Here is a 12,774-nt window from a genome sequence, read left to right on the forward strand (position 1 = left end):
CTGATGAATCCAAGTCGGAGGAGTCAGATTCCGCAGCTGACATTTCTAATCCGCCAAGATCTGATGAAGCACGGTCGATGGAGCCTCTGGCAGAAGACTCTACTTTGCCACTAGTTTCACCAATTTCCATTTTCTTAAAAGAGCTAGCAGATTCCTTTAAAGAGGCAGTAGAATGCCGCTTTGGATCAACAGGTATATACACCTTTTGTGGAGCTTTTGACGAGGGGTTCTTTCTGTGCTCTTTCTCAGTTTTGGCGGATATTTTGGCCTTTGAGCGCGTGCAGTCAGCCTGTAGGTGAGTTGTAGATTTACAAGCTTTACACGTGATGGGAGCTTTCTTGCACCGCCTGAGAGGATGACCAACCTCTTTACAGAAAGAGCAGACCGGAGGCATCCACGGGCTTGAGACTCTGATCCGTCGTATTTCACCTGATTCAAATCTTGCATTCACTGCTTCCGGTAATGGCACTCTAGGGTCGATAATAGTGAACACTTTTGCCACCTCCAGATTGGTTTTATTTGCCGTTTGTGGGTGCAAGAACTTTGGGTCTCCCACCTGCGAAGCAATGTGCTCGAGAGCTTCTTCATTGAAAAATTGTAGGGGAACATCCCTTAACTCCAGCCAGATCGGAGCTGACGTTAGTTCAGGCTTGGCAGGCACAATGCCCGGTTCCCATTTCGCCACAAACATGGTTTGGCCTTCAATTTGCCAAAGACATTGCTTCAGAACATAGGCACGAGTGGAAACATTTGGAATTCTGAAGAGGAAAGCAAAACCTTCCATTTTAGAGACAGTGATATCTCTAAACTGCTTACTCCAGATACCATTGACGATTGTTTGTATGGTACCTTGAGAGGGTGGATCAGAGTAGAACTGCCCTATGATGAAACTGTCCCATGACTTCCTGTTTTTCTCAATGATAGAGTTTGGGATGGTGACACAAGATTCTCCTGAAGGAAGTAAGTAGCTTTCCCTTTTTTTCTGGAGCTTTTTGTTACCTCCTTTGAACAAGCCGGTCCAGAGATCCGGTTTTACAGTCTTGTCGGAGGTTTGGTTTTCCACCTCCTCCACAGCGGGTGGAGCAGATTTTGCAGTCGCAGTGTTGTCCGTTGTAGGGACACTTGCAAGTACAAAGTTCCTTGTTTTATCAAGGATTGCGTCATCCTTCTCAGTTATGAGATTGGATTTAGTGGGAGAGATTTCTCCTTCCTCCTTGTCTTCACAAGTTGGAGTCTTGGCTGGGTCAGTCACCAAGATGACTTTCGCAGAGTTCACTGTGATTACAGTGTTAGGGTCTTCAGATCCAGTGACGGGAACTGAAATCGAGTCCTGGAAATTGCTCACAGAAGCCGTTCTTTGAGAAGTAGGAGCCTCAATTGAAACTTGAAGGGAGTCGGTGGAACCAGTACACGCAGGCGATTCAGATGAAGACGAAGCTAGAACCTTTTCACCGGCGGGGAGCTTAGGTGGAGTCGCCCGTTTCGGGGGCTTTCTCTTTCCCATCGGAATGGGTCCGTGCGCGGCAGCGAACGAAGATAGCCGACGTCGCGAATGACGACGGTAGATGACGGAAAACGCTGTCCCCGTGAAATTTAGGGATTTGCTACAGTGTTTTAGAGAGAGATATAGTTAACAGTCAAAAAGTTTTTCGTCTCAAAATACTTTGATTCCATATTATCTGCAAGAGCTTGCCCTTCGTTACACCAAAAAAAAGAGCTTGCCCTTCGGGCTTTGACACAGGCACACAGCCTAGAAAGGAGACATAGAGTGATGTCTTGACAAACCCTTTATCAAAAAAAAAAAGTGATGTCTTGGAAAATCACGTGGAAAATAAGTAAGAAAATACCAAACATGGAGGGAAGAGGTAAAGATTCTCTTTTGCTTTCGTCCATATCAGACTTGTTCCCCACTAGAATCTTATTGACATTAAGTGCTGCTCATTGTTACGGATCCAATTCCTGATGTCTATTCATAGTAAAACGAAAACCTAGAAAATAAGCCTATAAAAAAACATACAAAATCATAGTTAGTATATAGTAACTGATAAGTTATCAGTGATAACTAATCATACTAGAAGTAATGAAAATATTAGAAAAGAATGACTTAATGGAAGTAAGCAAAAAGACTCGTAATACCCTTTTGTAACTAAACTTCCTTTAAGACCAATCGCCAATGTAAACAATACATATTAAACGAGGACCAATATCAAGAACTACAAGCATACCAAAGTGTTGTGACCTAGTGATTAGTGCAAAGAGTTGGTTCTACCGTACTCTAGCCAGAGGTTCAGCCCCTTTTAGGAATTAGGATGTATGCTTTACACTCTCATCAACCTTGCCTAGTTGGCTAGTTCAGTAATTCTGGACCCATCAAAATGTATCATGTATGTAGGAACCTCCGCTTCAAACTTCAAAGTTATAAAAAACTACAACCATCAACAAAAATGAAAAACTTAAGAAAAGTAATAGAAGTATAAATTGCTGAAAACTCGTCGAAACGAAAGGAGTGATGTAAACGGGCCGTTTAACTCTCTCGACCATGGGATAACTTGGGAAGTGTACAGGCACAATCTAAGTAACCAGGGCGTTAGATGGTAAAGGTCCTAAATAATCTTCACCATCCATTAATCTATGCCACTGCATCAAACATTTATTAATTATAGATCAAAAAAATAATAGGGACCCTTTGGGATTTACAAAAAAAAAACCTGAAATGAACCAAACTGAACCGACCTAACCGAACCAAACTACATACTCCAACCATTTGGTTAAAAGTTTTATCAATCCAAATAACTCAATTTAGCTTGGTTTTAAACCGAACCGAATAGAAAAATTAAAGTGTTTATTTAATTACATTAACTAATTACATTAATAGTATTTAGATTTAAAATATTTAAACATCTAATCTAATTTTATAAATTTTACTTTTAAATGAATAGAAGAAACATAATTAACAAACACTACTTTCAAAACTGAAACCTACATATGATTAGGTTTGAAGATAATATATCACATTTTTTATTGTGATATTTGGTTTTATGTTTAAATATTTAAAAAAATGTCAAAATTATAAAAAAATTTATGTTTTATAAATTATATTTTCGAAACCAAAATATAAAAAAACTTTAAAATAACCTGATTAAACTTAACAAACATAAATAAAACCAAACTAAATAGGAACACAATTGGGATCCACCTAACATACGGGTCTATTAGGTAGAGTTTGCTGACATTTATTTCCTCAAAATAATTATTCTCGGCCCATTAGAGCATAACATGACCCAAGATAATAAAAATATCAAGGCTCATAAAGAACACGTGTACAGTCATGATCATTTAAAACGTCACCGTTACTTCTTTCTTCCGTCTCTCTTCATCATCTTCGTCGTCGTCGTCTTCTCAAATTAGCTCCCTTTCTTTATCTTCATCCTCACGCCCTAATTCGCTGTGGATATAAATCCTCATTGACTTTTGTCTTGTTTCCATGATTCGAATCTAGGGTCTCACGTCTCGTTTGGAGAATCATCCCTCTCTCTCTCTCTTGGTGTTTTCTTGCCGCATCTGAGATCTCTGCAACTTTAGAATCGAAATTCGAGAATTAGGGCTTTTACGTTGGGTTCTAGGGTTTCGAAGAGCATAAGATAATAATGCCTTCGGTGCCCACCAAGCTTCTCCTCCTTCTACTTTTGATTCCTTCGTTGACTCCTTATCATTCTGGTTTGTCTTCGCATCGTCTTAAACCTCTTGAAAAGTCTGATTGGCGTGGTAATCTTAGTTAACGTTTCCTTCTCCTTCTTCTTCTTATCTGTTCTCGTTGACCCTTTTCTTCTCTCGTCCTCCTTGTCTGGTTCTTGAGATTTTCCTAGCTCGATCGTTGTTGTTTTTCAACCTTCTGGGCGTTGCTTGGTTTGCAAGTTACAACCAATAAAGGTATGGACTTTTATTGTCTCTGTGAATCTCTGTTTTCACTTTTTTGTGATTTGAAAATCATTTACTCGTGATAATAACTTTGAACTTTGTTCGTGGGCAGTTACTACTACTGTGTGACTCTTCTCTTGCTTTAGCTGGATATGAGCTCTGTTTGTGGTAAGCTGGATTTCAAAGATGCGGACTTTGACATCTCCACTTCGAGTCCTCCTACGCAATGCTGTAATGGCTCGAAGCATTCCTCTCATGCTGGATCTGAAGAGTCTCAGGAGTCTGATGGAGATGAAACTGGTTATATACACCAAACCGAGAATGAAGATTCAGTTACCAAGGATTTAGGCAAATCCACTTTAGAATCTTTACCCTCAGATGATGAAAACAAGGATGACAATGTTAATATTGTAAGTTAATTGTCTATTCTTTTTTTTTGTGACAACTATCTATTCATATTCACAGTGGCCTATTGGGGTTGTACCTTGTTACTTGTTGTATGCAAGACTGTTATCATTATAAACTGGTTATAGCAAGTCTACAAGTGTCTCTCACTGTTTCTGTAATTTTTATAGTGAAGTTGTTTTCATATTGTATATTCCCTGATTATCTCTCTTTCTCACATTTTTGTTTGATTCGCAGCAGACACCAGTTGTTCTCATCCCGGCCATAAAAGGCAGCCGGGAGAAGCACGGCTTGTCACTGAAGAAGTCGAGTGTTTCATGGGCGGATGACGTGTATGACCCTCCTCCCTCCATAGCCTCGCACACAAGAAACAAGAAGCAACAGCAGCACAAGTCCAAGAGCAAAGACAACCACAGGAAGACCGGAAAGAAAGGTCAGAAGAACTCTTCTTCTCGTAGTGGCAAGGACAAGAAGCAAGCTGCTCGCAAACACAGCCGCGAGAAATTTGATTGGGTTACTCAGATGCCTATAGTTGCAGCATCTTCTTGAATGGCATTGGCAGCTTTTCTCCCTCTTTTTTTGTCTAATAAATAATCAAAATCACTTTTGTGTGTGTGTTTCCTGTTTCAGTTTGACTTCAGCTTTTCTTATGAGTAATGGTTTAATCTTAAACACTATTGTGAAGACTTTGTTGAAGCTTGGTTCTTGTTTTCTCTTTTTTTTTTTTTTTTTTTTTTGTAATTTAGTTTCACCTTTGTGAAATATAACTCAATGGAACTTTGCTATTTGAGTTTACTTATTTGGAGCAATTTTACTTTAGAAACTGAGAGTCTAAGAGAGTCTTAACACAACAGCGTTATATGAAACACACAACGAAAATTAAATTGGTTGGAGAATCTACAACTTGCGCCAACAAGATATTGGTGTCAGTAAAGTTTATTCATATATTCGGCCTATCGTTAACAGTGTGACAGAAAGAGAAGGTCGCTTTTAGTTGTATTACTATTTTGCAATAGCGGATGCCATGAATCTAACTAAATTATGGGTTTGATAAAATATATATATATGGAGTTCTCAAACTATACAAACGATATCCTAGAGAGTGTGTTGTTACCGTTGACCCAAACCAGACATGTTGTTGGAGATGGATTTTACACCTCCACCAATATCCGGCATAGTTTCAAAAAGGCCCGTGAAATTAGGACATCCGAGACAAGACGAGGAAGACACGACTCGCTAAAAGATAAATTCTGACGAAGAAAGTGACGTTATGAACTCAACTCCATACTTGAGGGAATCGTGCATGATCAATTGATGCAATTTGACGACGTTTAATGTTTTGGAACGAGGCGAATTGCATTCGTGTCGCATGAAATATATGACCTCCCCTGACATGAGTCTGAATCCAAAGATAAAGTTTCCTTACAATAATACTTAACGAGTGTTTTATTTTTATATAATAGACAAATATGAGAAAAAATATATTAGATACTTTCTAGCCATGGTTTTCTCTCTTAATTTTCGAAAAAATTACGGTGGTTAGGGAAGATATTTCATTTTTAAAAAGTGGTATTAAATTTGAGATGAAGTTAGAATGTTTTCCTCATTTTTTGTGTGTGTGAATTGCGATTATATTCATTTTTACTTTTCTTGTATACATCTGTATCAGATAGTAAACCAATTTTTATTCGGTATGTTTAACGGTTAACTATATTGTTTGAATTACAATTCAGTTTGTGATAACCGTTTGTCAAATTTATGAGTGTGACATATTGTGTTGTTTACTGCATTTTTGTCTAACTTTTATGAATATAATATTCCATTGATTTTATGTATTTGCATAAAATGGTTTAATGGTCTTCTACGATCTCAGCAAGTTATGATATCATTGCATAGAGTATGTAAGAAAATATTTACAATAGTTTCTTACATACCCATATTTAAGTCTATCTACGGTTTAGATATGTGTTCTTCTTACAATTTCATATGGATATGTTGCTTTAACTACATGCGAAAGAGGACGAGTAAGTATGGCAAATATGGAGTTTACGTGTTAACGTGCGCAATGTTGGATTTATTAGAAAATATTGTAAAAGTTAATGTTTAATATTTAATTTTAATGTAAATGAGAAAACAGCAATAATAGATTGAATGATAGTAGCATATCTTGTAAATATTGTAATAAAGAAAATGGAGTTAATTATTTAGGTTGAGAATCATTTTAGGATTGACACTAAACATGGCATATATGTAAGTAAATTACAAACTAAATGTTACTCTCCCAGAATGTAAAGAGATTTTTTTATCAAGACCAAAAATCCAACCAATTTAATTTTCGTTGAACAATATATACAAATAGTCAAATCTAACAAATGTTTCCAATAATAAAAAATTTATAAAGCTATAAATAGGAATTGTTCATAGGAATCACATGCATAAAAAAGACAAACATAGAAGATACACAAAACTAAAAAAAAAACAAAAGATGGAGAAGAAGTGTATATGCATGTTGATGATTATGTTTATTGCATTGACGATGATGCCATTACCAGCAATGAGTGAATCGTATGAAGCTTGTTATGATAGGTGCATTTCCTCGTGCCAAATATTTTTTGAAGGAGTTGACAAATGTATTCACGATTGTGTTGGTATCAAATGTCATAAAACACATGTACTCTCTCGGTATGTATAATTCATGTATCATATGTATATATGTAATATGTGAGTATATATGTATGTATGTTGAAAAAGGTTTTGGTGGCAATTGATTTACAGGATGGCGGCTAAAGGGATGTTTCAAGAAATTCATGCATAGAGAGATATGTTATTAAACACACATGATGTTTAAGTTTACTACTCTTTGATTTATATAATTTTGAATAATAAAATTCCTTCATCATTTTTAGAATTTAATTGTTTTCATAATTTTGCACATTTTTAATTGTTGTCTTGTTTCATAGATCTTATTAGTTTGCAGTCTGACTAAATTTACATATAGGCATGTATCATTTAGAGTTTTAGGCCATCCAAACATTAAATAACTCATTGCACCTAATCTAAGAATATAAAAAACTAAGATTTTGATTGGTAGAATATGATTTTATTTTAGAAAGAGGCTATAAGTTTTTGTGTTGTAGTTGTAGCTGTAATTTCTATTGCCATACTTTCTAAGTTAACTTTTAGGTTGTAACTTTTAATTATTTATTTAAAGCATGATTTGTAAATTGAAGTTGTAGAAAGCACTCAGATCATCAGATCAGTTACAAATAACCTTCTAAAATGCGAAAATTATTTTATTTTATGTGATATTGGAAATCTTCTCTATTAAAATAGTAGTACAAAAAATCTAATACACCAAAATCATAGAAAGACAATTTCATTAAACATTTAATATAACATATTTGATTTTTTACATTAATTAATCTATTTCGAAAAATATCAATAAGAATATTAATAAAAACACTTTTAAGTATAAATTTAAATTTTATTATATTTACAACAAAATCTGTTTGATAAAGAATCTAACAAGATCTTACAAAAAAATTGAATATTTTGAATAAAATAATGTGTTAATTAATTAATAATATAATATTATTATAAATTAATGATTTTTGTCAACTATTATAAATTAATGATAGTTAGAATAAAATTTATACACTATATTTTATAAATTTTAAAATTATAAAATATTTTTTTAAATCTAATATGAAAACATAAACTATCCAAGCAAATATAATTTCTGCAATATAAATAAATAAATTTTAAAAATGAATTGTATGCAAACTGTATAAAAGTTATAAAAATAATTTACAAATTATTTTCTATTTGATTATTTCAGATTCTGAAAATATGTATTGATAATTAATAACAAATTTTTTCTAACACCAACGAAATAAAATAACGGTAAATAACGACTTCAAGCGGTAACTAAAACGGCGATAAACTTGGTCGTTTTAGAGTTTCCGCATACGTCGTTAGAAATATCAAAGAGCAGGTGAGATTTGGTTAACCCCTTCCTCTCTACTTATCTTCTTCATCAAAGCTACTCCATCTCCATGGCTGAAGTCTTCTCGCTATAAATCGACAGAGAGAGAGAGACGATTATGCTTTAAGAAGCAACCTTTCGATGATTCGCCGTCTATTCTCGTCTCTGACTCACCGATTCGGCTGGCGGATTCCGCTTTTCCTCTACGGCGCTACCTGGACGGCGTTTCTGACGATCACCGTCGCGATTATCTCTCTCGCACCGGAGTTCGCGTTCGTGTCGGCGATTTACCCGTCGTCTTCGTCGGTGGAGTCGTCGCGCCGCTGCGGCTCCGACGCTGCCGTTCTGGTGCCCTTGGATATTCCTGCGGAGGTGTTGTGTTTACCGGCGAATCTGTTCCGGAGGTCGAAGATGGACCTCGTTGTGCCGCCGGTATTTGCAGCCATAGTGGTCGCTGTCTCCGCCGTTGTGGTACGGACAATGGGCCTTTGGGAGGAAGAAGAAGCAGCCCTTTAACGTAGGCCCATTATATAATAATACTATAACATTGCATAGACTTATCCTCGTGGGATATGGGGTATGTGCAGCATCCTCTTGATATGTAATCTCTTTAGTTTCATTTCGAGCAATAATTAACATAAATATTCACAGGATATTATTATATTTAAATTTAGCGAATTATATTATCCAGTCATCCTTACGTTTTAAAAGTCTAAAGAAATGTTTTAAGAGTTTGAAGAAGGCTCTCTTAAGCTTTGATAAAGAATTTTTGTTGTTTCTATTGGGAATTATGAATTTTGAGTTGAAAAATATAGTTTATTATTAACTAATATGAATAGAATAATATTCATAAAACATTTTGTGGTGCAAATATAACAAAAATGTAAATATTGATAACACATTTAAATTTATTGATTATAGAATCATCACTCATCAGTCATGGTAAATATTTGTGATTGAGAAAGAAGAGAATAATAGAAAAGAGGAAAAATGTTTTGTGGTCATTACAGATTTTCAAAAAAAAAAAAAAAGTTCGAATCTCAAAAAAAAGAGCTGAATACTAACCTGCATAGATTGGTAAGCAGCCCTCTGTAATGCTTGTACAATTATAATAGAAACTATAGTGTAGAAGAAACAAACAATGACGATCAATGAACGCCAAGCAATCGATAATGAGAAAATGGTTGAGATCACCACTCTCTGCTCTATCTATTTGTGACAGAGCGCTAGGCTTTGCTTTTGTCCTCAAGTGTACAACTTCATTCACCATTTATCCTGAAACACCTGCGGTTTTAGAGGTAAGTGTTACAACAATTGTAGTAATAATAATAATATGTTTGATTAGTTTGTTTACTTGATTACCGCTAGAGAAAACCTCCACCGGTCCAAGCAGTGTCTGACTTCCCATTGTGACCTACAGATTTCTTATCTCCTGCAGCACTCTGATAATAGCCATCATCATCATCATCTTTACCATCATTATCACCCCAACCAGCCCAGCCATCATCATCATTAGAAGTAGACACCTTTGGTGCTGTTTCCTTTTTGGTATTGTTCTTCTCTTCTCCCCAGTCATCCCAAGAACTAGAGTTACCATGACTGTTGTGGTAACCACTTTGTGATGCTGTTTCCTTTTTGGTATTGTTCTCTTCTCCCCAGTCATCCCAAGAACTACGTTTATTGTTTTGGTAGCTTGATGATGATTGCGACCCTCCAAGAGATGAATTTGTTGCTGCTTTGTTCTGGTAGTAACCGTTGCCCTCGTTTGTATTCTGTTGGTTCCAGGTTGATGCTTCTTCTTTAGTGAACTCTTCAACCTTTTGTGAAGCGATTGCCATTACTCCTTTCATGATCCCCCAAGTTCTCTGTCCTATCTCTGTTGTCTTACTCGCAACAACGTTAACAGTCTCACTCACCGTGTGATCTAAGCCACCTTCTTTGACCTGCAAATGAACAAAAGTTTCCCATGTTAAACTAAACTTTACTCTAGTTGATCTAACTAGACAATTATGCAGCTGAACAAGACACTTGTTTTTTGTTACATACTAGACTGGAAGCCTAGGCGCAATTAGATACCAAACATGGAAATGAGAAAAGAAGACTACAGATTTGCTACTAAGAAGAGTGTCTTCACTTCGAATCAAATGTGGTTTTAAGGGTAATTGGATACAACCTAAGCCAATGATAGAACAGAATGATAAAAGAAGTACCTTGGAAGTGAACTCCATGGTTCCTGTCTGAACAACATTCGCAGCAGATGCGGCAACAAGAGACAATCTTCCGAACCCCTGTTTGAGCAAAACGAACACAATAAAATAAACAGAGATCAAATTACTCAACTCAACATCTACTCTAATCTGACCACCATCAAAAGCATCAAGCAGACATGGACAGAGAAAAAGTCACGCAACTAAACATCTAATCAAATCTGATCACCAACAAAATCTAATCTGATCACCAACAAAAGCATCAATTTTACCTCAGACATAACAGAGAAGACGTCACTCAGCTCAACATCTAATCTAATCTGATCACTATCAAAAGCATCAAACTTTACCTCACACATGAGAGAGAAAAAGTCACTCAACTCAACATCTAATCTGATTATTATCAAAAGCATCAAACTTTACCTCAGACATGACAGAGAAAACATCTCCACCACCACCACCACCCTGATAATTACTCCTCGGAGCAGGACCAGGGCTCGATCCAAACCCCACATACTTCCCTCCTTGCGAAGGAGGAAGCCCCTCAGGCTTATTCTCATTCTCAGCCATCCTCTTCGCAAAGAAACTCTCTTTATTCGCAGCAGAAGCCTCAAGCTGCGACCTCGAGTAAATATCCTCCGACGACTTCGACTTCGCCGGAGCACCACGACCTCCCGACGCTCTAAAATCACTCGCAGACTGATTCCTCCTCATATCGCTCGAAGATCTGAAAGAATCATCAGCCTCCCAATCATCCCACCCCCCATTGTTGTTCCCGTTCCCTAACGGAGGCTTCTTCTTACTCACCGACACCGACTCCTTCACAACCGGCGGGTCCCTCCACTGCCTCCCCTCCGCCAACGCCTGGATCCGATCTCGATACACCGACGCGGCGTTCGAATTGTACTTTGCCACGATGTCCGTCTCCTTGGAGATCCCGTAGAGAGCGAGGAACTTGTTGAGCCGCTCGTTGCCGCCGGATTCCATTTTCTTGATCTGGATCTCGGACCAGGAATCCATGGTGACGGATCTGACGAAGGAGATGTGGACGCCTAGGCCTCGGTGCTTTCCCGAGCATTCGAGGCACATGAAGATGCCGTAGGAGACGGAGGCCCATTGAGGATTCTTCTGGGAGCAGTCGACGCATACCTTGTTCTCCGCCTGTGATTGGAGCGTGCGCAATCGTCTAGCTGCCGCCATCGTGGCTCCGATCACCGAGTGATACAACAAGATCTGGTTTGACCCGACCGAACAGATCTGATGAGACAGATGTGTGTTTCTTCGCTTACTTGTTTGGTAATAAACGGTGGTGACTGGCGTTATACGCGTACGTGTTTTATGGCACGTGCGAAGTACACGGGAAAGTTAACGAGTCATTAGTAAAACGACGGCGTCTCATAATCTGGGCCAGTGTAAATTGAAGCCCAAACCATAACGGGATATAAAGCCCAAAAAAAGAAACTATTCGGAGGTTTGTAGTTAGCAATTGAGCCTCCTATTTTCAACATTCATATCAAGTGTGTTTAATTTAATTTCGAACAAATTGTAACTGAAGTGGTTTCAGACCAAGAATCCAACCAGAGATACAGTATCCAAATAAATCACAATACCGGTTAACGAGGTAAGGAGTTGCTTAATTTGTTCTTAGTTAAAACGACGATTCAGCGTAACTATACCGACAATTTTGCAAAAGCTAATAGAGAAAAAGTGTTTTCATTCAATTCAAAACGCTGAAACATTCTAAACGAAACTCTAAAACAGCTTTAATAGATTAAACAAACCCTAAAGACAAACGCGATTTACAAAATCATCCCATCAACCGCCGAATCCATATAAAGTTCGTCCCTGCCTCTTCAACGCATAGACAACATCCATCGCCGTCACCGTCTTCCTCCTAGCGTGCTCAGTGTAAGTAACGGCATCACGAATCACATTCTCGAGAAAGATCTTGAGAACACCGCGAGTCTCCTCGTAGATCAAACCGCTGATACGCTTCACGCCACCTCTTCTAGCTAAACGACGAATCGCAGGCTTCGTGATGCCCTGGATGTTGTCACGGAGAACCTTCCTGTGCCTCTTGGCTCCTCCCTTTCCCAATCCCTTTCCTCCTTTTCCTCGCCCAGACATTTTTCTTTTCTCGGAAAGTTTTAAATTGAGATTCGCTTGTGTGTTTTCGATGTGTAGATCTGAGAGGATGATGAGAGGTTTATATAGGAACATACATCTTTTGTGTTTTCTCTTTTTTATTTCTCGAGGAGG

The 12,774-nt window shown here is 37.5% G+C and overlaps 4 protein-coding genes across 9 annotated transcripts; 2 read left to right on the forward strand and 2 right to left on the reverse strand.

Annotated features, from left to right (window-relative positions):
- Positions 1–3,392: 3,392 nt before the first annotated feature.
- LOC103857715 lies at positions 3,393–5,118 on the forward strand. 3 transcript variants are annotated; one of them, XR_004456030.1, is made up of 4 exons: positions 3,393–3,930; positions 4,031–4,328; positions 4,561–4,982; positions 5,025–5,118. XR_004456030.1 is itself a non-coding variant. In XM_009134934.3 (3 exons), exons 2-3 carry the CDS (start codon positions 4,071–4,073, stop codon positions 4,870–4,872), a joined length of 570 nt encoding a protein of 189 aa, XP_009133182.1. In that variant the 5' UTR covers positions 3,394–3,930; positions 4,031–4,070; the 3' UTR covers positions 4,873–5,113. The 3 variants fall into 3 exon arrangements, 2 of the variants coding, with proteins under 2 accessions (XP_009133182.1, XP_009133183.1); XM_009134934.3 differs by having other exon boundaries at positions 3,394–3,930; positions 4,561–5,113; XM_009134935.3 differs by having other exon boundaries at positions 3,394–3,930; positions 4,564–5,113.
- Positions 5,119–5,354: 236 nt separating this feature from the next.
- On the forward strand, positions 5,355–9,002 carry LOC103857716. Its single transcript, XM_033286555.1, has 2 exons — positions 5,355–7,005; positions 7,099–9,002. Exon 2 carries the CDS (start codon positions 8,450–8,452, stop codon positions 8,822–8,824), a length of 375 nt encoding a protein of 124 aa, XP_033142446.1. The 5' UTR covers positions 5,355–7,005; positions 7,099–8,449; the 3' UTR covers positions 8,825–9,002.
- Positions 9,003–9,264: 262 nt separating this feature from the next.
- LOC103857718 (ADP-ribosylation factor GTPase-activating protein AGD7) lies at positions 9,265–11,831 on the reverse strand. 4 transcript variants are annotated; one of them, XM_009134940.3, is made up of 4 exons: positions 10,939–11,831; positions 10,519–10,596; positions 9,663–10,251; positions 9,265–9,583 (listed from the first exon to the last, which is right to left on the reverse strand). In XM_009134940.3, the coding sequence occupies exons 1-3, from the start codon at positions 11,713–11,715 to the stop codon at positions 9,673–9,675; spliced, it is 1,434 nt and encodes a 477-aa protein (XP_009133188.2). In that variant the 5' UTR covers positions 11,716–11,831; the 3' UTR covers positions 9,265–9,583; positions 9,663–9,672. The 4 variants fall into 4 exon arrangements, with proteins under 4 accessions (XP_009133188.2, XP_009133187.2, XP_009133190.2 ...); XM_009134939.3 differs by having other exon boundaries at positions 9,265–9,592; XM_009134942.3 differs by having other exon boundaries at positions 9,671–10,251; positions 10,939–11,830.
- A 381-nt stretch (positions 11,832–12,212) lies between these two features.
- Positions 12,213–12,710, reverse strand: LOC103857719 (histone H4). Its single transcript, XM_009134943.3, has one exon. It carries the CDS (start codon positions 12,640–12,642, stop codon positions 12,331–12,333), a length of 312 nt encoding a protein of 103 aa, XP_009133191.2. The 5' UTR covers positions 12,643–12,710; the 3' UTR covers positions 12,213–12,330.
- Positions 12,711–12,774: the final 64 nt, after the last annotated feature.

The sequence above is a fragment of the Brassica rapa genome, chromosome A03, assembly GCF_000309985.2.
Source record: "Brassica rapa cultivar Chiifu-401-42 chromosome A03, CAAS_Brap_v3.01, whole genome shotgun sequence".
Lineage (NCBI taxonomy): Eukaryota > Viridiplantae > Streptophyta > Magnoliopsida > Brassicales > Brassicaceae > Brassica > Brassica rapa.